At 36.0% G+C, this 22,227-nt stretch overlaps 1 protein-coding gene across 1 annotated transcript in view; it reads left to right on the plus strand.

Annotated features, from left to right (window-relative positions):
- Positions 1–20,660, plus strand: part of LOC149786449 (four-jointed box protein 1-like) — a 126,327-nt gene extending 105,667 nt beyond the window's left edge. Inside the window, exon 2 of the mRNA XM_089976894.1 lies at positions 16,768–20,660. Coding sequence (XP_089833020.1) covers positions 17,592–19,121 — 1,530 coding nt within the window. The 5' untranslated portion in view covers positions 16,768–17,591 and the 3' untranslated portion in view covers positions 19,122–20,660. The remainder of the gene's footprint in view (positions 1–16,767) is intronic.
- Positions 20,661–22,227: the final 1,567 nt, after the last annotated feature.

Raw genomic sequence — 22,227 nt, forward strand, 5'->3', positions numbered from 1 at the left:
AAAAACAAAAGTACTATACTTGTTACTCAAACCTCACTCAGCATATTCAGAAAAGTGGCAGGCATCGTATATAGATGTTGTTAATCAACAAACGTTGCTTCAAGTAGCCTCAACCCTCAACCCACCACCATCTAACAGCTTTAATTATTTAACTTGAATACCTTTTAGTACTACATTAGTCCTGTTCATTACATATCCCTATTGTAGACGATCATCAATCAATATGCATTATAACCAATCGGATAATAGTTTGGTCCGTTGGGTTGATTGATTAAATTTGACTGGTTAATTGACTGACTAGTTGATCAAAGGAGAAATGCTTAGAACTGGTATTTGCTATTGTTTCCCTCGCACCACAACTTTCGTTCTAAAGTAAAAGCAATGAATACGATGGGAGGACATCTATCCATCTCAACATACTATATATCCTTTGATCTCGAAATAATCTGTCAAAACAGCATATTTTAGAACTGTCACACGATACTTTAAGACAGGAAGCCGAGGCAAAACCTCTGCAAAAACCACGTGACAAGTCAGCCTTCGTATCGATGGAGGCAAAGGAAAAATGATCGTATATTCATTATCCTGTCTGTTTGTATGTGTATCTGCGTCCATGCCTGTTTAGTCATTCAGGTGACAACGACTGTAAGTATTTCCATTTTCCTTACCCTTTATTTCGAAAAATGAAAATATAATATTTTAAAATTTATATTGTTCTTCAAAATATCGACAATTCCTCAGCATCAATTCTGCCTAACATACGATGTTTCTTTCTGTTGTCGATGTGATCTGCCATTGCATACAGCCTAACAGAGAGAGAGAGAGAGAGAGAGAGAGAGAGAGCGATTTTTAACGTAGCTTTAAAAAGAAATCAGTCATATCGCTACGATGTCTGCAGTGTGGCAGTTTATAGTGATGTGTAGCACTGGGGCATCATGTCGCAGACATGTAGCATGTTGTCCCACCCGGTCATATTATCCTGACACCAGGCCGACCAGTCCTAGCACTTACCTCTTAATGCTGAGCGCCTAGCGAGGCAGCTGTTAGTAACATTTTTGTAAGTATGACTTGGCCGGCGGACGCTCTAACCACTAGGCCACCGGAGCGGTGTGTGTGTGTGTATGTGTGTGAGAAAGAGAGAGAGAGAGAGAGAGAGAGAATCTTTATTTGTAGTCAGAAATATAAGAAAATCCACATTGCATTACAGTTACTTGTGAATACAAAGTTTCTCTTTTTTCAAAAATGCATTTCAAAATAAAAAAAAATGTAACTCAAATTCAGACCGGTGTCTTTTTTATAATATTCTCTTCTAGACTTCTTGTTTATTGCTAGTTTGTTTGTTCGTTTAATTTATTGTATGGACATGTGTAGGGTGTTTTATTTTTCGACCCTACATGTTACTGATCTGATCTTTCGAAAGACTCTTACAGTCGTTAAGAATATATGATTTGCACCCCAAGAGCATTGACCGTTTTTTTTTTTTTTTTGTTTTTTTTTTGTGTTCACAGGACACACTCCGCAACGATTCGGTTTCAAATAATCAAATGATACGTTAAAACGCTCAATGCTTTTCAGCTATCTCATATCTTAGCGATTACTGCACGGAATCTTGCGACCTAAGATCAAACTCAATCCAATTATGGCGTAAAATGCCAAATTTAATTCCAGCAGATTATTTTCACGTTTTTAAACAAACATGAATGTTTTCCGTCTAGCTTAGCATAACCGAGCAATGTTTCGTGTGATACAAATAACAATATCGAATGCAATGGAGTCAACTGCATTACAAAAGACTCGAAAGAGGAAAAAAATATCAATTATGTTTGGGGTTTTTTAAAATTATATTAAGATGTAAAGTAAAGCAAATAACTCATGAGTGGTAATTATTAGTTAGCCGTACCACCGTCTGAGTACTAAATGCGTATATACATTAAATGTGCTTAAAAGTTTATCACAAGTTTTATTCAACTGTAAGACGATGGAATAAATGTACATGCCACATCCATTTATTAACTTCTTTGACTTTTTTTTTTTTTTTTGGTTTGTTATAAATACAAAAATAATGCTTGTTTAATTACCGATGAACATTTACATATGAAAAACATTACTGTTTGCTTTTGAGACTGTAGTATTTTTGCATGCATATAAAATATATCCCATTTACATGGTAACCGTTATAAATATTTCTCATTAGTATTATGTTATATTAAGCATATCATTTCACACGTGCTATAGATGTTTATGTAAATCTTGTTGATTTAGTTTCAATTAATGGAAACAAATATTTTGAGGCAAATACTGATTGTAAAAAATTTCATTTCCTCGAATACATCCATATGAGGTGATTCCTATGTTCATCACCGAATGGACAAGTTGAAAAAAAAACGTTTTTTTTTTCCATAGTAAATAACATTAAAAAATAATTGTAATTTTAGTGTCATTTGATAGGAGAATATTATTTCATCATGTGCCCTATAAAAAAATTAGAAACAACTCATCTTTCTCTGCATTTTTAATTCGCTAATTTCAGTTCGCAGAGAAGAACCCGGCCTCTTTTGTCCATATCGCGTATGCCTCCATTCAGACATTTCAAGCCCGTTCAAAAACGCGGTAGGGAGCTGAGGTCAAACAGCTTAACTATCCATTAAGCCGTCGTGTCAATTGTACCTTAACAATGTCCTATTTTGATCTGCTGTGGAGATTTAACTTTGCCGAATCAAAAATAGTTATGTAAGATTTGGAATATTCACAGTCGACCGTATTTCCTTCGAAGACGATAGTAGTTAAAGGATAAATTGTTTTGAGATTGTAAATTGTTAAATTGCTTTGTTTATATACTGTAATCCGAGTGATATATGCTCCGTAATGCATAAAATTACTTTACATGGTCCCACACTTCAAACGGGTCTGACATGTATGCCTGGAGCCGCTATTAGAAGCAGTTAATAATTGTAATACTTTAGTTTTTTCATTAATGCTGTTATATGACTCACGGTACTAGTTCAGTTCCCATAGTAAACCTATGTAAACACCATGATATTAAAAAATCATCAACTTAACATTTGTGAGTGCTCATGATCAACCCTATATTTATCAGTATAGACGAAACCTGGATGTCAGCTTCTGTTTAGAGGAAAGGATATGAGCCGCGGCATTTTCTGGACCTGCATGTGTTTGAAACACGTGCTTTCAATTCCGCACCAAATAGTCAGGTGCTAATTTTAGTAATGAGTGTTCCAAACTTAAGACTGTTAAAGGACTGAAATTCCATCAATAAAACAATGTCTCTAATTTTTCCACTTACAACTAGGATAAGCTCTCAAAATATTCTTTTTCCCTAAAACATAGCTTACATTATTAACCAATCCTGGTCAGCCAAACCCTTTTATACTTACCCATTTCCAGACTGGTTCCCATTTTTCCGTATCATTAGTACCATGTGTCATATACGTTTTTTCATTGCTTAAATAAATGCCAGCATCGTGTCGTTGTATTTATATCTACCGTATGTACTCGTTTATAAGTCCGATCTAACGGCAAATTGCATTGACCACGATCTGGCAGATATAGGTCTATGAAAATTGTTAGGAGTAACCAGTAGAACAAACAAAACAGACCCCGATTTCTCGGCGTTCTATGCAACAGCAGATCAAGTTATATGTTATTTGCAGTGGGACCTACTTACAAGCTAGTATTTACCGCATATATTTCAGAACTCCACATTTCAAATATATGCACAACTTTGCTATATTATTTCAAACTGTCGTAGAATAGCTTATTCTGTGGAAACGTAAAGTAGGAATGTCTGCACAAATGTCATGGAGATCTAAACCAATCATCTCTGCCCCAGACTCCACCAAAAACTTACGTTTGAGCTCTATTCTAGTAAAAAAATGTGATCGATGGACCTGTCCCCACCCCAATGTCAGGGGTTGCTTGGTCGGTTGCTACGTCACTGACGAAATGGTTTCTCGGTCAGCTGCAGGGTGATCATCATAAAATCACAGCTAATTCCAACATTTTCAACATTCTGGCCCAGATGACACATTCTAAATTGCGTATACGACATATTTGTTGGAGTTGTATGATAAAAATTTAAAACTAGAATACCGCGTGTACCCGTTTACAAGTCGCTCAGTAGGTAATGGCAGATCAGGGTCCATGTCTATTGCAGTTAGACTCCATTTATACGCGGGTATATGTAGTCATAGGTCGGCTAATCTTGAGTTATTGTACATGTGTTTTTAATCAACTTGGATTTTAACATGCATTTTATATACAGTAGCACTTAGTTATTTCTTATTTGACTTTACTGGAATAATTGACACATTCAATTAAAAGTTATATGTAACCATAAATAACTACTATATTTATTATAAAATTCTCCTCCCCATCTTTGCCAAATATAAAATTCTGTTTGAAATTTTAAAGACACGGAAGGTTCACTTAAATCCTGTCATCCAATAGCGTGTTACTTTTCTTAACTAAGTCAAACTCAAGATAACGCAAACGCGATGTTTCCATTTTATGTTAGAAAATAAATTAGTTGTTCTGTGTATTAATCTATATTTAAACAAAAGAAGATTTGCATATGATATGTAGTAGTAGAAGGTTAATAGGCGTTTTTGAGATCGTCTGACCAGTTCTGGTTAACAGTCCCATAACCGCTTCTAGCCTGCCATAACGTTTTACACTGTGGATGGCTTGCATACGTGTGCATATGTAATATGTGATTGTACACCGCGTGTGGATGGTAAAGACGTCTACAAACAGATATACGCTGACAACAGATACGTGATTTGCTGTTAGAGAATTGCAGCGATCTATTATATAATGCCAGTAAAGACCACACAGCTTGATACCGATAGTATTGCGAATGAATTCACGTCTGCGTCTAATGAAATTACACCCAAAGGTGAGTTTGTGACATTAAAGACAACATTAAATCGCTATTTCGCTTGAATGCGTCAAAGCGGCTCAAAAGATGCTATATAATTTCCAAAGAATATCACATCTCACCTCTATCCACGTGGGCTTGAGTCTCGGCTCCATCAATGTGGGTATGTTAAAAAGGTTGCCAGTAGCTTCCCGTGGGTCGGTGGTTGTTCCCGAGGTTTTCCTGGGTTCTTCTTCAACCAAATATATTCACCACAATGTAAAGTATATCATGTGCTGAAAAATAACGTTAAACCCATTAAAAACAAACAAATAAACAATGACTTATGCGGAACATCTTGATAAATAAAAACTGGGCTTGATTTAAAGAAAGCAAGACGAAAACAGAAAAAGCTAAGATATTGTATGTCGCTAACGTTAACCAAGTCACTGGTGAGTGTAAACATTGAGACGAACAGCGAATATATCACATATATTGAAACGGCGAAGATGACAGCAAAAAGAAAAATGTCTTCATCATTAATATAGAGATGGTATCCAGTCTCACTGACTTTGAGAAGAAATATGAAGAATGTTACGACGACGCAGAAGCAAGACAGCTGAACCTATATGATAAGTATACAAATGATATATTCAAACATGCAAAAATACAAGCCAATAGACTATACGAACAAGTGACACTGGGCGTTTGACATTGTTGAATACAAACGTAAAATAATGATGTTGTTGATGTGCAAAAATTTATAACAGATTAGGAGGAATTTTAGTTCAGTGCTGAGATCACACAGATTCGTCGTAAATTCGGGTACTATCCTCTTGGTAATAAAGTGTTTATCTATAAACCAAAGCATGCAAAGCATTAAATAAGAGCAGGCGATACATACATACATAATGAAGCATCCATGAATTCAATTAGAGAGAAAAAGCTTCCGCATATATAAGGAGCTCAATGGCAATTGTACGTAATCGATGTAAAGGCTTATGCCATGAAAAATGGTAAGTTTCTAACAGAACATGTCATTACGAATATTATGAATGCCACTTGTTCGAATGAATTGTTGACCCTGGTGCTCGGTCTGTCTTAGCTATGGTATCGGTATCAATTCGCGACAAAGACTTGTGAAAGCATCCGTCCCAAAAAGTGCGAATGATGATTCAAGCAAAATGTCGACGATATTGTCAAGAATTGAATCGATTGCTGTTTATAAAAATGGCTCATTGGTAAATAAGCAAATATATTATGTTTTCAATATTATATACGGGCATGCAGACTGTAAATAAAGTCGAAAATGTGCACGAGACCGGGGAATAAGGATACCAAGCTGTATCAGAAAGGTAAGATATAATTGCACTACTAGCACTCGCAGATGAGCCACAGCTGTCTGTGACACACCTTCTCGTAGATGAGCAACAGCTGGCTGTGGAACCTTCCCCCTAGATGAACCACAGTTGATTGCAACGAGAGCGAAAGCTGTAAATAAAGTTCTGCAATCCACGCGAGAACGTGGAATACCAATACCGAGAGGTACACGAAAGGCAGGTATATGTTGGGCTATTTAGAGCTACGTCCAATTATGAGACAGATTAGTGCAACATCAGCACCGTTACATATAAAGATTATCGACGAGTCAGGCAAGCTGAAATTGCACATGTAGTCGCTGATGAGAAAAACCGTCGCAGTGTCGAAATTAATATTGTTGACGATGCGGTATTATATGGTCCTCAAATAATAAAAGTTCCAGATATCAAGTTGCACAAGACCTCTCATAATCTTCAAGATTATAAGTAGATCATAACAAGTGAAATTAAACCAAATAGAAACGCTCTTTAACGTTCGGAAATTATATTAACATTACGACACGAACTGATTTAAAGCAGACATTGTTCTCAGTGTAGAATTTACCATGTGCCATCAATAACCTCTTATCCACTTTTTCACAGTGGCGCCTGTGTAATCTTAAACAATGGAGACATTGAGGCCATCAGGAATGAAATAAACAATGGTTATGCAAAGATCCTTGAGAAGTTTGAAAAATGTTTCGATATGCTTGGAGGTTCATCTCATATTTCCCCTTTACAATACTTTCCGTGGGTCAAGTTCTAACACCAGCGTGTATTTCCGCCACGGACAGTAATTAATTTGAAAGGTAATGGCAACCGGTATTTTAAATGTCCTATCTTATACTCGCTGCATCTTGCGAGCGATCATACAGACCACCCTCTTAAACACAAACAGCGCCTGGGTGAACTTAAGTTTAGTAATATGGAATGTTCTGAGCAGATTACTAGCATCAGTACATTTGTACGATTAGTCTGCCATCATATCGCCGTTAATGTGTTTACTTGAAACAAAGGCCTTTGACGGATTCCGCTATTCACCACTAGCAGCGAAACTACTGTAGGCGAGTGGACTAAACTTACTGATTTGCTGTTATTGAGCTACAAGGAAAACGTGGACGGTTCTGATGTCTGAGCATCTGAGCGTCGTTGTACAACTGTGTGTTGATAAATGAATTTCCACGCATTGTTGGACGGCACAGCAAACATCATGAAATAAAGTTTCAATGTCGACTCTGCTTGCACTCAACAGCTGCTTGACGGCCATGAAGTTTACTGTGAGAAGCCGCATCGTACACTCATGCCAGAACCATGTAAGAAGATTCTGAAATTCACTGCGGTGCAACGGAAGACAAACTTATCGCTTATCATTTATGCGTACTTTGAATGTCTGAATTTTCCAGTGAGAACCGACGGTTCCAACAACTAAGAATCCACAGCGATCAAATCATATACGACACAAATAGATGAACAAATCTTATGCATGTTTCGCTACGCTATAGTCAAATTTGGTTGAAGTGTTTATTAAATGGCTGGAGGTTACAGCGAAATATAGCACCCGCAGACATGATAATACCCAACGATGACGGGCGAGTTTACCGCAGAGACACATTGTTGGATCTGTGATTATTTCATTGTAACTGATAAAAACGTTCACGGTCTTTACCACATAAATGACGCGTACAGATGAGCCGCACACAGCAAATGCAACCTGCATCTGAAAATTTACCCATCACGAATAAGACTTCCGGTTTGCTGTCATAGCAGGCGCGGATATGATGGTCACTTGATCATGCTAGATTGGCAACAGAATCGAGCGCAAATGATAATTATTATTTTCAAGACATTTCGGCTATGCTGGCTGCAATTCATGGACTCGACGCAGTTTCAGAATTTGAGCTTGGACAAACTCATCAACAAACTTGCAATGGAAGGCAACAATCGCTTTAAGATTTCTAGTCGATGCAGTGTTGGTTGCTCTGATGACGATGGAACGGAACTTTCTAAGTTCAAATTGCTCACACGTGAAGGAATATATCCCTATGAGAAGATAAGTAATCAAGAGAAATTTTCTTAAATTCATCTGTTACCGACTGAGGATTTTTATTCCTAGCTGTCTCAAGAAAGTATTTCCACCAACGACTGCGCGCACGCAACAATGTCTGGGTTGCCTTGGTTGTCGAAACTTCGTGATTACCACGTCTTGTATTTGTGCATCGACGAGCTACTAACCCTTGATGTTTACGAGACCTTTTGTGATATCGATATGCGTGTGTATCAGATCGACCCCGCACATTACTTATCATCACAGTGAATGGCTTACGATGTAGTCCCATCGAAACCTAGATATAGTTGGAAGTTGGAACTGTTCACTAATATTAATCAGTACTTGGTTATATATCAGTATGCATAATGTATCTTTGCGCCAACAACATGCAGATATGGGCGATGATGCGACCGATGTTTATATGTGAGTTCACGTTTACCAATCCCACAGAAGTATACATTCACATACACATACACAAATACAATAGCAGCTGTCATTATGGATACTTCGTTGAAGTTGACATGGAATATCCGAAAGAGCTTCACCACAGCCTCAAAGATTATCTACTGGCTCCTGAAGAGCTGTGGGTTCCCCAAGAGTGGTTCTCACCATACCAGTACGCGATCATGGATGAGAAGCGAAGCTTCCAAGTGAGTATGGCTACTGAATATATAAAGCTGATTCCGAATCTGACCCAGAAGATCAACTATGTTCTTCACGTAGGAAACCGGCAGATGTATCTGCCGTTGGGAATGCGTGTGTCATGAATCTATTTACAATGATTTAGTATATGTTGCTGAGATTTTGTGAGCGAGCGTGGATGGATCTTTACATCAAGCTGAATGGGCGAAAGGCCTCCACGAACGAAATGTAAAGGACTTTTCATGCTGATGATCAATGCCATGTGTTGGAAAAACCACAGAGAATTGGCGAAAACGAATTCGCATCGACATTGTCTGAAACAGTAAGCAACAAACAGTTAACAGGTTGACTTCATAGAAGGCGTTCGAGTCACGTAAGATAGACTATTTGCCAGACATAGCAAGAAATCTCATCTGACTTTGATTAAACCTATTTATGTTGGCTCGTCTGTGGAGAATATGGCAAAACTGGTCACGTACGAGTTTTACTACGATTCGATTAAACTGCGGTACAGTGATAACATCACGATGCTGTACACGGATACTTACTCATTGCTGGTGTCTCGGTGGATATGGGCATGGTATCAATCCGCAACGAGTTTGACACCAGGGGGTACTCTAAGGACCATCCGCTGTTCAACATTGTCAACAAGACAGTCGCAGAAAAATTCAAGGATGAAACCGCGGACAAACACGTTGAGGACAACGTGGGACTATGACCTAAATGAACTAGTTTGTGGTAGGAACTGGTAAAACTATTAATAACCTCAATGGGTTGTAGTCGCGAAAGAATTCCAACTCGCGGAAAATCTTATATATCACATGGGTATATTGCCTTGCACATAGGTAAATGTGTCTCCGCTGAATACCATGCTATGTTCTTTCACACATGTCATCGCTTCGTACGCGTATGGCCAGATCCAAACATAAATCTATGCAGGAATTGAGTATCTGAAGGGAACGACTTGTAATTTCTCCTGCACAAATGCTGAATTTAGTGGTTGGACCACTTGTTCGTTCAATGGCGCCAAAATGGTTGTGCGATGTTCGTTTCGAAATGCGGAATAGGATCTTCTGAACGACAGAGTCGGCTAACGCAGTTTTATGCAATGCAACCATTGCAAACTTCGGTGGACGGCCTAACATATAAACGTACTGCGCAGCTCTGCTGTTAATCTGACCAGGTATGCCACCTAAGCCGATTTGATGAAAGGACAATCTTTACATGTAATATTGGCACCAGACAAGGCTGATTATTACGCCCTCTTCTATTCAATCTATTTACAATGATTTAGTATCTGACCTCCGACAAAAGTGTCTAAATGGTATCTGTATTACTCAAGGAATATATGAAATTATTATGCTGTAGTGTGATGATGACTTTGCAAACTGTGCTGATAAACTCGTTTTTTACAAAGACAGATTAATATTTTGGAGACATTTTGCGAAAATACTGAAATGTATTTTAATTTTGATAAGACTCAGATTACTGTATTTATGAACGGAGGATTTGCATTTGCAAGGCGTAACAAAAATTTGTATTATACGGGTAGACAAATCCAGACAGGATATTGGCATGTATAGATAGGATTATATTTCACTCTTAAGCTTATATGTACTAGAGCGAATCAGGAACTCTTAGTTCAAGCCAAATAAATCTCTACATACATTAAGCATTATTCAAAATAAGTTATGAACATTTTCTGTGATAGAAGCTTTCAAAGTATTTGATTCTATGATCACACCTGTCTTAACTTATTTGGTGTTAAGAATATTCACATACAATTGAAAAGGTTCATCATCGGTTCTGTGTTAGATTTCTAAACATTCGGAAACATATATATTCCCTTTATCCACGAGGAATAAGTACTGGTTGTTGTTGTTGTTGTTGTTATTGTGGGGTTTAACGCCATTTTTCAGCACATGATAGGCTATGTATGGCGGCCAGTATTAATGGTGGAGGAAGAACCCGGAAAAACCCCGGGAAGAACCAACGACACACGAGAAGCTACTGGTAAGCTTTCTCACATACGCACATTGGCCGAATCCTAGACTCGAACCCACACAGACAGAGGTGAGATGGCAGTGATCTGTAACGGAGAGCGCTTTTGACCACTCGGCCACTCGGGGCCCACAATAAGTATTGGATTAGGTTAATCAGAAAGGTTGTTTTCCTATATCAGAGACAATGCTGTAACGTGCTGAAGAATGAACACCTCTGGTAAAATCACATGAGTTCCAAAAAAGTACAGAAATAGTATTTGGATGTGGATTTTGTTATCTTCGGTACGCACAACATGCAAGAGATGAAACCAGAGTTTTACTCAGTGTCAGACAACGTTTTAAAGACATTTAACCTCAAGATTGAAATTCACTGTAAATAAATCGCATAATACATATCAGTATAATAAATTGTATGATACTATTCATTTCAGTTTTACATAATCATTGATTTACCTTCCCATCTACAAGATGCATGTCAAGGAATATTATATTCTTTGAGGAAGTCTAAGAAGCCTGTCATTGTATCTCAACTTGCACAATATGTCTTTTCAGCATTCCAAAGACCAAATGCACATGTAACTATATTTTATATGCGATTATACAGATATGTAATGCTATTTCTGTTTCATCTTCCAACATATTTATTCATGGGCGCAGAAATTTCCGAGTTTTGTTTTCTTCTTCTTAATCTCACTTTTAAATTTATTGGTAATTTTCTGCTCTACATCATTGCATTATTGTTATGTAACTGTAGTATTATGTACTTATGGCATTTATTATCGATAAACTATTGTCATTGACATTAAAGGAATACTGTACTATTTGTATTTACACTTACTATACTACTTAAAGACCAACTGTTTTTAATCCCTAGCATCAATTTCCAAACAACGGTGTTATGCCAAACAATAATATTTTAGTTAGTTCGCGGAATACGAGACATTTGCCGACATCTAACAACAATTTCACCTAAAATCAATTCACCAATTGTTCACATTGAAAACAACTTGTCGCCATGAAGCTAAGTGGCCGGAGGTGAAGCTCACGTTTCTTTTTACACGTTTCTTAAAGTTTTATTCGTTGGTCGTAATGTTTCACTTTTTTGTCTGGGACGGCAGCAACACTGTTAAAATCATGTTTTAAAGTTTTTGCAACTTAGATATGAGGCGAAAGTATAATGCACAGTTCCGAGGAACCCTGATTTTTATCTGCTATAAGTTTCCACGAAGATTAAGCAAGTTCTGATGGAATTCGCCGACTTTCAATCGGTGAGTTTTTCTTTCGACAGGATGTCCAATCGGTGACATTGTCTTTCTGGGATATGACGTGCCGGCGAGACGTCGTATCTGTGAGTTGTCTTTTATATCCTAGTTAAATTAAGTATTATTCAATGTTGTAATATTGCTTTTAACAGTCATGTGTGAACAGCATAAAGCTTATAAGGAATATGAAAATGTTATAATATTTCAATGAGCCAGTTTATGATAAATAAAATCAGAAGGGAATAATACCTCGATGACGTGGAGATAATACTTCGATTACGTAAAGTTAATACTTTGATGACGTAAAAATAATTTTTCGATTGGGTAGAAATAATACTTCGATGAATTAGAGATGATACTTTGGTGAGGTAGAAATATCATCCGATGACGTAGAAATAATGTTTCAATGGCGAATAAACAATACTTCGATGACTTAGAGATAATATGGCGATGACGTAGAGACTAAACTTCGATTACATAGAGATAATACTTCGATGACGTAGAAATAATGATTCGATGACATATAAATATTACTTCGATGACGTAAAGGCTTATACGTCGATGACGTAGAGATAACGCTTCGATGACGTAGAGATAATACTCTGATGCTGAATAATATTTCGATGACTAAGAAATTATTCTTCCATGACGTATAGATTAGATTTCGATGAAACAGAGGTTATACTATGTCTGAAATTCTGCTCTTGACTTATTCAGCTAAAAAGACGCCCAAGCATATTCTCTATTGATAATGCTATATCTGGCCAAGTGCATTCGTTTTAAAACAATCTCATAATTTACAAATTTGTTTTTTATTCACCTGTTTTGATCAGTATCGGCTAAATGATCAATTAAAGTTTTATTACCTTTTGTACCATAACATCCTTGATTTTATCGACTTTTAGAGGCGACGTGTCTCGCATCGTCATATTTTGGTCTAAAATGTCTTTGTAGATCCACTGACTGAATCCTCACCCTAAACTTCATACTACTTTTAACTACCTTGGAATATTGGACAAGAGATACAAGAAATTGATACATGATTTTGATATATAAGATTTTACAAAAGATGCCCCATCCCGACATCCAAATTGTTAGCAAAGTAATTTTACCTGTTTGGGCGGACATTTTCTCCAAATGAATTGTGCTAGATGGCCCTTTTCTCGTAAACCCTTAGGCAGAAATAAACACAAGTTCATCCTATGACACCTTTCAGTGATAAAGTTTAGCAAATGTCAAGGAATCGGAAAGAGCACAATGTATTTTTTTATTTGTTAATCCAGAATCAGAACACATAGAAACTTTTTTTGAAGTCAAGGGCACATTGTGAAACTGTTCGACAACTATAATTATATGACCGGAGTACTCGCATTCAAAAAAACAAAGTTCACTGCTGGAATTTGCTTCTTTGTCTGAATGCTCACATGGTTGTATCCCTTTACGTCCCTAAACTTAGATGGGGGTTAAGATACGTCCAGATACACATCTTAATTTTAATAATTAATACTTATAGCACAGCATATAAATATATTTTTTTAAATATCTGACAATAATTCTGCAAAATACCTTGTTTATAGAACTTTGGAGTTTAAGTAATGTTGTATAATGAGATAGAAGCAAATAAAATTCTTCCATCTCAAGGAACTGGGATCTAAGACGCGTGTTAAAATTGCAGATTCGCTTAATAACATGTATTTAGTTCCATGAAAGAAACAAAGGCTTCAACTCTATGATTATATAGTTCTAAACGAAGCTTTCTTAAAAGATTATATACATGACAGAAAGAAAGAAGAATTAATCCTTAAATGGGCAATCAAATACACATTCTTCTTAATCAGTGAAAATTTTGTGAGAAAAGAATGAGGCATTTGAGAAATTAATCCACAGTTTTCAAAACATTAATCAAATAAAACAAATATTTCTATCCCGAAAAGGTGATAATAAAATTAGCATATTTTACGCGACGAAATCCTGCGACAAACGTATAGATATGTTGTGTTCATCATTTGGTTTTAACATTTTACGAAAGAAATTGAAGACATAGCGGATGTCAGGTAACCCTAATATAAATGATCCATTATTATGCATTAATTAAGCGCTAATACTAAATCTGTTTGCACAATATCACCGCCTGACATCCTCGTTGCAAGGAAGTTATTAGTATTACCGGAAGCACTACTCTACACAAATCAGGCTGAGAATGTCACTCACTGACAGTCATTCATCACCAGTCATTTTTTTACAGTTGCTCAATCGGTATGGCATGTGTTGGAGTTTTTCATTATACATTATTGTTCGCAGTGGTCATTATACGTTATTGTTCGCAGTGGTTGACGTGAATGGTCGATAATTAGGGGTAAACATTTTTGCGATTTTTTTATTGTTCGCAGCACCTTGCAAAATAATTCTAGTAAATGAATTGCACAAAGCATGCCATACGAAGATTCCGAAAGCTTAGCACAGACGATTCAAAATGCGTGACATTTATAATCTATTTTTTCTTTCCATATTACAGGATTTACTACTGTTGCTACTGTCGCCAGTGCCACTACCACTATTCCTAACAGTGATAATAATTAAAGACAGATGATGACGATGGTTATTATTATTATTATCATCATCATCATCATTGTTATTATTAATAATATTATTGTTGTTGTTGTTATTATTATTGTTATCATTATTATTATTATTATTATTATTATTATTATTATTATTATTATTATTATCACAATCATAATCATTATTATTATTATTATTATTATTATTCCTCTTTTTCCTTGGTTTATTTAATGTCACCATTGTTTAATCTATTTTTAAATGAAACATTTATTCGAGCTTTCGCCGATCAGTATTACACAAGAATAATTTTCCGCCTCTCGTATAATCTTCCTTTACTGCGAGATGCAGCGATCAACACATTTTGTGTAACCAAAGTCAACATTTTATAAATTAATTCTTTTAATTTTTATTTCACTCCAGAATGTCACAAGATATACAAGTAATTTATATTGGACAGTCGACCATGACTTTTGATTGTTTGATAGGTTCATTAATTGAAATGTAAACTGCACAGGTGTTAAATTATTCATCATAGATAACTGTACAAAGATGATCCCGAAAGTCCACCAGTCCGACGTTTTATTTTCCTTTAACTCCGACATTTCCTTAGTACATAACTTATCCGATAGAAACTCTACTATTTTAATGTAATATTTCTAAACGAGATCTCCAACAATTCGACCTTGTTATAGTAAACTAAGAATGACCAATCGCATGTTTACATGGATTTCTTTCTTTGTTTCTTTTTCCTACAGTTTAGAAACCATAGCTCAGTCTCATCAATTTATCATTTAATATACACTTAGATCATAAGCATGTCACGTGGTTGTTCCATCCAAATCTTCAAATATGGTTTAAAAATGTAAAATATCACGTGCATATTGATTTATAAATTGGTTTACTGATTGATTGATTAATTAGACAAGATCTACTCTTTACTAAATGGTATATCTCGTTATCTAGCTGTCTATCACCATGAAATGTCGAGGAACAACGGAACAACATTCTAAATCAAAGCTCCTATTAAAGACAATTAAATTTTCGGGCATATCATTTATTGTTATATTTTCGGGCATATAATTTATTGTTATCCCTACTTTCTCTCTATAAAGGAGTTTGCTTAGTCAATGTGTGAATGAGACTAATGTTTGGAAATGGTAAAATTAGGGTTTTCAATTAACACTTTACGATATCAGTATTACAGAAATATGTGCCGCCCGTTAAGGACAACAAGGCTCGATGTGTGAGTTTAACGGTCAACAAGTCCAATTTGAACATGATTATTTTGTTGTATCAATAATTGACAACAATGAATAATATGTGTGCATGGAATTGTTGCCATGAATTTACTATATGTATGTTAAACCAAAAATCATATAATCTGTTTCAATAAGGAGTCTATTCTGTATCTCCGTCTCTTTTCAAAGTAAATCGAATTTTTAAAAGTAATTGTGTATTAAAATTTACCTGTTTTCAATAAGTAATTTGTTCACTTTTTGACTCGCTCCGCGTTTCAATATTTTATTAGGGAAAATTCTTCAGCCCTGAAAAGAAAATAAATTAAAAATTAAAGCAATCGATAGAATGGACAACCGGTCGACAAAGTCTTACACAGTTTTTGTCTATTATGCCTTTCGCCCCGATCAAACACGATTTGCCGCCTAAGGTAGAAACGATTGTCTCCTCTTTTTGTTCCACCTGTAAATGTTTTATTGTTACGATCCCACCAAGGTTTCTATCATATGTTTGATTCCTCCGTAGCGACACTAAACATATTAGCTCAGTTACGCCCCCAAATTTTCCGAACATGCGCGGCACTGTCGAATCCGCCACGCCTGTAAAATTCCTCCAATAGCACAAGTGACATGCTTCATAGACTGATAGCTGACTGCATGTACAACATAAACACTAAATCTCTCTGATAGCAGAGAAACCAGGTACATGATACATGTGTACATACCGTCGAGTGTGAGAATGGATTCATTCAAGCGCTAAATGTGCTCATTATCTGTTACAGATGGAAGGATTCGCCTTGTCAAAGTGAAGCCATGACGCGAGAGTGGAGACTGAGGACAGGCCAAGGATATACAAAAATAAAACGACATGGCGGATAATCTGTAATAGACAACACAGGTTCATCCAGTTCGAACGTAACTAGATTGACATAAAGTAGTGGAAACGAGTGATGAACTTCAATTCCTATCGGAACATATGATGTGCATCACAATAATTCTGTGACCAAAAGATGAGCTGTGAGTTTGCATTCCGGTACTGATTAAAGAATTCATCACTCATGTACCAGGCGACAGATTAGTATTTGAAAGGTAGTGATTCGCCTTTCTTGTCACACTTAAGAGTTCAGCAAAAAATTAAGAAGACTGGAACATGTGTAATTGATGAACAATTTGAAATTCGCTCCCGAAAAGAATATGATTTACTTCACTAACTGATGACCATGCATACATGAATGATAATGCACAATGAAAGATTGGGGGAAATTAGTTTCAGCTTACACTACAGCAAGACGAATAATATTTCTTTGATGACCGAGGGACTTCTGAAGTGGCTGTAATGCGGTCAGTTAACTTTTTCAACGTTCTCGTATACATATTGATAGTCCGTCAACAGGAGTCGTGAACTTCTATTCACCTTTATTTCATGTCCGCTTTAAACTGTATAATTGTTTGTTGGATTGCATAGTTAATTGAGTTCTGCCACCAGGTTCTCTCTTAACGCACATTTGATCAATCATCCAGCATCATAATCTATGGAAGACTGATACAGGATTATAATATTTTTGTGGAATACTCTTTCCATGTTTAAGAAAGAGAGAGTGGAGTAATGAAGTTGCTTCCAAATTTAGCCATGATCTGGATAGGTTTCACATTCGGAATTTGTCTAGGTCTTTGGACCTATTTGCCCGTTTCGTCACTACCAGCAAGATCTCTACAGGATACATTCGGAAGTTTACGATCACAAAGAAGTCTGCAGACCTTAGAGTTTGTTTGGCCAGAGCCCGGACAATGGGCATCCAGCAATCGGATTAGGGGTGTTATTGAGGATAAAGCGACCTTACTTTCGCTTGGAGCAGTAGAACAAAGCTCAATCGAAGCCAGTTATAACACACGTCTGCCAGATTTGACACGTGAGGGTACTGTGGCTCAATTACATCTTAAAAGAAAATCTAGTCATATAATTAATGAAATTACGGGCGAACAATCGGAGTCTATTGTGTACGTAGATTCCGTGGGAAAAAAGCTAGTATACAATGAGAATGGCAACGACACCTTCGGTCAACTCTCGCCACGAGACAAAAAGTCTACTGATGAAACCGTATTCTTTAAAAAAAGAGACGAAAACTATCATGACGCTATTAAAACAGTCAAAGATCAAAATAAAACTGTCAATAGATTTACGGAAGACAACATATTATTTGACAACATTTTCTGGTCAACATATATAGAGGATGCCTGTCCGAAAGGGTTCTCCATCGAGGCTCAGGAAGTGTGGAAGGAGAAGGCAAGAAACGCAAAAATAGTCAAAATTGAGGAGGGATGTGGCCGCATGCAAAACCGCTTGTTGACATTCCATGACTCTCGTAAGGCGTGTGCCAGATACAGACTCAATGTAGAACAGATTCAAGGAGACATCTATTCGTACTACCTAGGTAAGTTGCTGGACATGAACAACTTACCCCCATCAACTCTGCAACTCGTCAATTTTAGAAACAACCAATGGAATATGGTTGAAAATCAAATAGCCACTTCCAAATGGGCTGAAGATAAACCGTTTGTTTTGGTTCAATGGATAGATGGTCTCAGCCCTGCATACATTCCACACGAATTCAGGGAACAAAACAACAAGGGTCTGCAGCCAGACCATGACTATCTCAAACAAAAGACCAAATTCGAGCTTTGTGAACTTTTGCAGTGGTCTGATTTGATAATTTTTGATTATCTAACAGCCAATTTAGACAGAGTGATCAACAACATGTTCAACAAACAATGGAATGACCAGATGATGAACAGACCCGCTCATAACCTGGAGAAAAGTTCTGATGGTCATCTAGTCTTTCTTGACAATGAATCCGGACTATTTCATGGATACAGGTTGTTAGACAAATATGCACCTTTTCATCAAGTGTTATTAGATTCACTGTGTGTGTTCAGGAAACGTACGATAAATTCCATAGAAAGGTTAGTGAAATCAGAATCAATAGGCGATGAATTACAGAAATTATTTGAAGCAAATGAACCGTTATTTAGATACATTCCAAAATTACAGAAGAAAAATATACAAATATTAAACCAGAGGCTGTTTGATATATATAGGCAAGTTCAAAGATGTTATTCATTACATAACAAGAAATAAGTATTCGAACATTTAATGTACTTTATTTGTTTCTTGTTAATACTGTTTGTTTAGGCGAACGTTGATATGCACTCCGTGTTCTCTAATCGTTTGTTGTAACTTGGTTTTTATATTGCGCCTCGTCAAACGAGATCAGTCCGTATTATGTCTTACTTCTTCAGTCAGTTGATCTGAGTATGATTTTAGTATGTTTAGTATGACAATGAATCCGGATATTAATCCATACGACAATCGATACAGACTATTATCATAGAAACAAGTTGTTATACACACCATTTCATTGTGTTATTAGATATATCATGGATATGAACCAACTATTGTTCATATATATATATTGATTAAAACACAGGAACCAAGTTCCTATTTATTGGTTTGAAACATTCTTTACTGGATTAATTTTCTAACCCGTCTGATAGGATCTTTCATGATAAGGTACTTACGCCTGACTAATATATGTGATTTTTGTCTCACTACCGTTTGGTTCAATGGCTCTGGCCCAGAGGCAATGGTGGAAGAGCAAACTTTACAGAGCTTTGTGTTATGCATGTACAGTAAGGGAATATTGTACCTGCTTGTTTTTAGACAATCCGATATTAGATTTAATGCTTATTTCAAGCCTGTTTAACTATAAGCAGTTGTGATTTTTTAAAGGGTACTGAACCAATTACAGATGAGAAGGAAGATACATAAATACATACATACATACATACATACATACATACATACATACATACATACATACATACATACATACATACATACATACATACATACATTCATACATACATACATACATACATACATACAAACCTATATAACAATAAGACAAAATTTATAATTAAACTATATAGCATTCGAAATATTTTATGAGAAAATCACGAGGTAAAACCTACTTACATGAAAAACAATCATATAAATCAACACTTTACAAACTGGACAAATATATAAGACAAAATGTCGTTAAAATATAATAACATTCAGCCAACATAATATGGATATGAATCCATATGACAATGGATACGGATTCATTGTGTTATTAGATAAATCTTGGATATGAACCAACTATTATAAGCTTATTCATAAATACACACACACACACACACACACATATATATATATATATATATATATATATATATATATATATATATATATATATATATATATATAGAGAGAGAGAGAGAGAGAGAGAGAGAGAGAGAGAGAGAGAGAGAGATTGATTAAAACACAGGAACCAAGTTCCTGTTAATTGGTTTGGAACGTGCTTTACTGGATACATTTCCTCACCCGTCAGATAGGATCATTCTTGATTACAATACAGGATAAGGTATATACGCCAGACTCTTCTGGATTCCATACGAATATTAAGTGCCGTTATGAGATTCTGGCGCCTATTCTTAGAAAATGATCGTTAATATTCTAATGGTTTTCTCTACTTCCATTATTCATTGACATTCAGCCATATTAATTTTGGAATCTTTTAATTTTAGAAAAAGAATTTTAATTGGGAATAAATGAAATAAAATTTTACATGTTAAAGGACATTCGTCAGATTATCAAATATGTATACAATGATGTATTAGTAATCTATAAATTCGAGGCCCTTAGACCATGTGCCCCCCCCCCCCCCGGCCCCAGACAGCTGTAAGTTGCGTGGACTTAGCATTTTAATTCAGACGTGTGTGTGTGTGTGTGTGTGTGTGTGTGTGTGTGTGTGTCCCATTTCAGCCAAAGTTACCGTGTATTTATTCCTGGTGTTACAAAGCAAGAACATAATGGATCCTACTTTCAGACACAATATTTTCTCTCTCTCTCTCTCTCTCTCTCTCTCTCTCTCTCTCTCTCTGCAACTGCTTCATATTTTGTCTGACGTTTGTGTTATATTAAAAAGACAGCAGGATAAGCATGTATACTGTCATAAGCTGGAAATAAAATAACCGTATTATCCTTGAATACCCCTCCCCATAAGAAGATTGCACAATTGTTTAAACAGGAGTCTCTTAAACTACCAAACTGAGTTGAAAATTCTTCATTCTAAGACTTTAAACACAAACTTTATAGCTTGCAGTCAATGCATATGGCTACGTATAACATGTCCTTCTTTTCGGTTTCTTAATCACTCTTTAACAGATATGTCGTGTGTGTCACCGTCTTTTCAAGTGGTAGCTGTAGATATGAGCACGTCATATTTGTATGTAATGAAAATGAGAATTTCATATATATGTTTAATTCACCTCGTAACGGGATGTTGTAATGAAAATGAGAATTTCATAAATATATTTAATTCACCTCGTGACGGGATGTTATTCATTTTGTTAACATCATGAAAATATTAACAAGAGACGAGTTTGGATTGCTACACAGTTTAATAACATATTCACAATTACAATTTGTTACACAGTTTAATAACATATTCCCAATTGCAATTTGTTACACAGTTTAATAACATATTCCCAATTGCAATTTGTTATACAGTTTAATAACATATTCCCAATTGCAATTTGTTACACAGTTCAATAACATATTCATAATTACAGTTTGTTACACAGTTCAATAACATATTCCAAATTGCAATTTGCTACACAGTTTAGTAACATATTCCAATTTGCTCCCAGTTCAATAACTTATGTCCAATTGCACATTGCGACCAATTTTCTATACTATCTTTTTTGATCACTACTCACTAGAATTACGTTACCAACACTTCTTACAATACTGTTCATTAGGGTAAATTAAACACACACACACACACACACACACACACACCAAGAGGACGCTTGTATGGATCGAGTCCACGATAAAGGTTTGGTGTTAGGGTAGAAAGGCCGTAATAAAGATTAAGGCCGAGGATCACCGCCTATACGATACAAGACACGTTACGCGAGCGATTGCTTGACATATTTATATGCCGACCAAAGCGTTGAATTGATGTTCGAATATTTTAATTACAGTCATGTTTATAATTAACACACTTTTATTTGCTACAGATTTTGTCTCGAATATCTGGAAATAATAATAATGAAAAATATTCCAATCGAGATACGCAAAATTAGGATATTAACGGTATTTAGTTGTAAAACGGAACCAAAAAGCCCCAGGGCAATGT

Source organism: Sinohyriopsis cumingii, chromosome 12 (genome assembly GCF_028554795.1).
Source record: "Sinohyriopsis cumingii isolate HCF-2022 chromosome 12, ASM2855479v2, whole genome shotgun sequence".
Lineage (NCBI taxonomy): Eukaryota > Metazoa > Mollusca > Bivalvia > Unionida > Unionidae > Sinohyriopsis > Sinohyriopsis cumingii.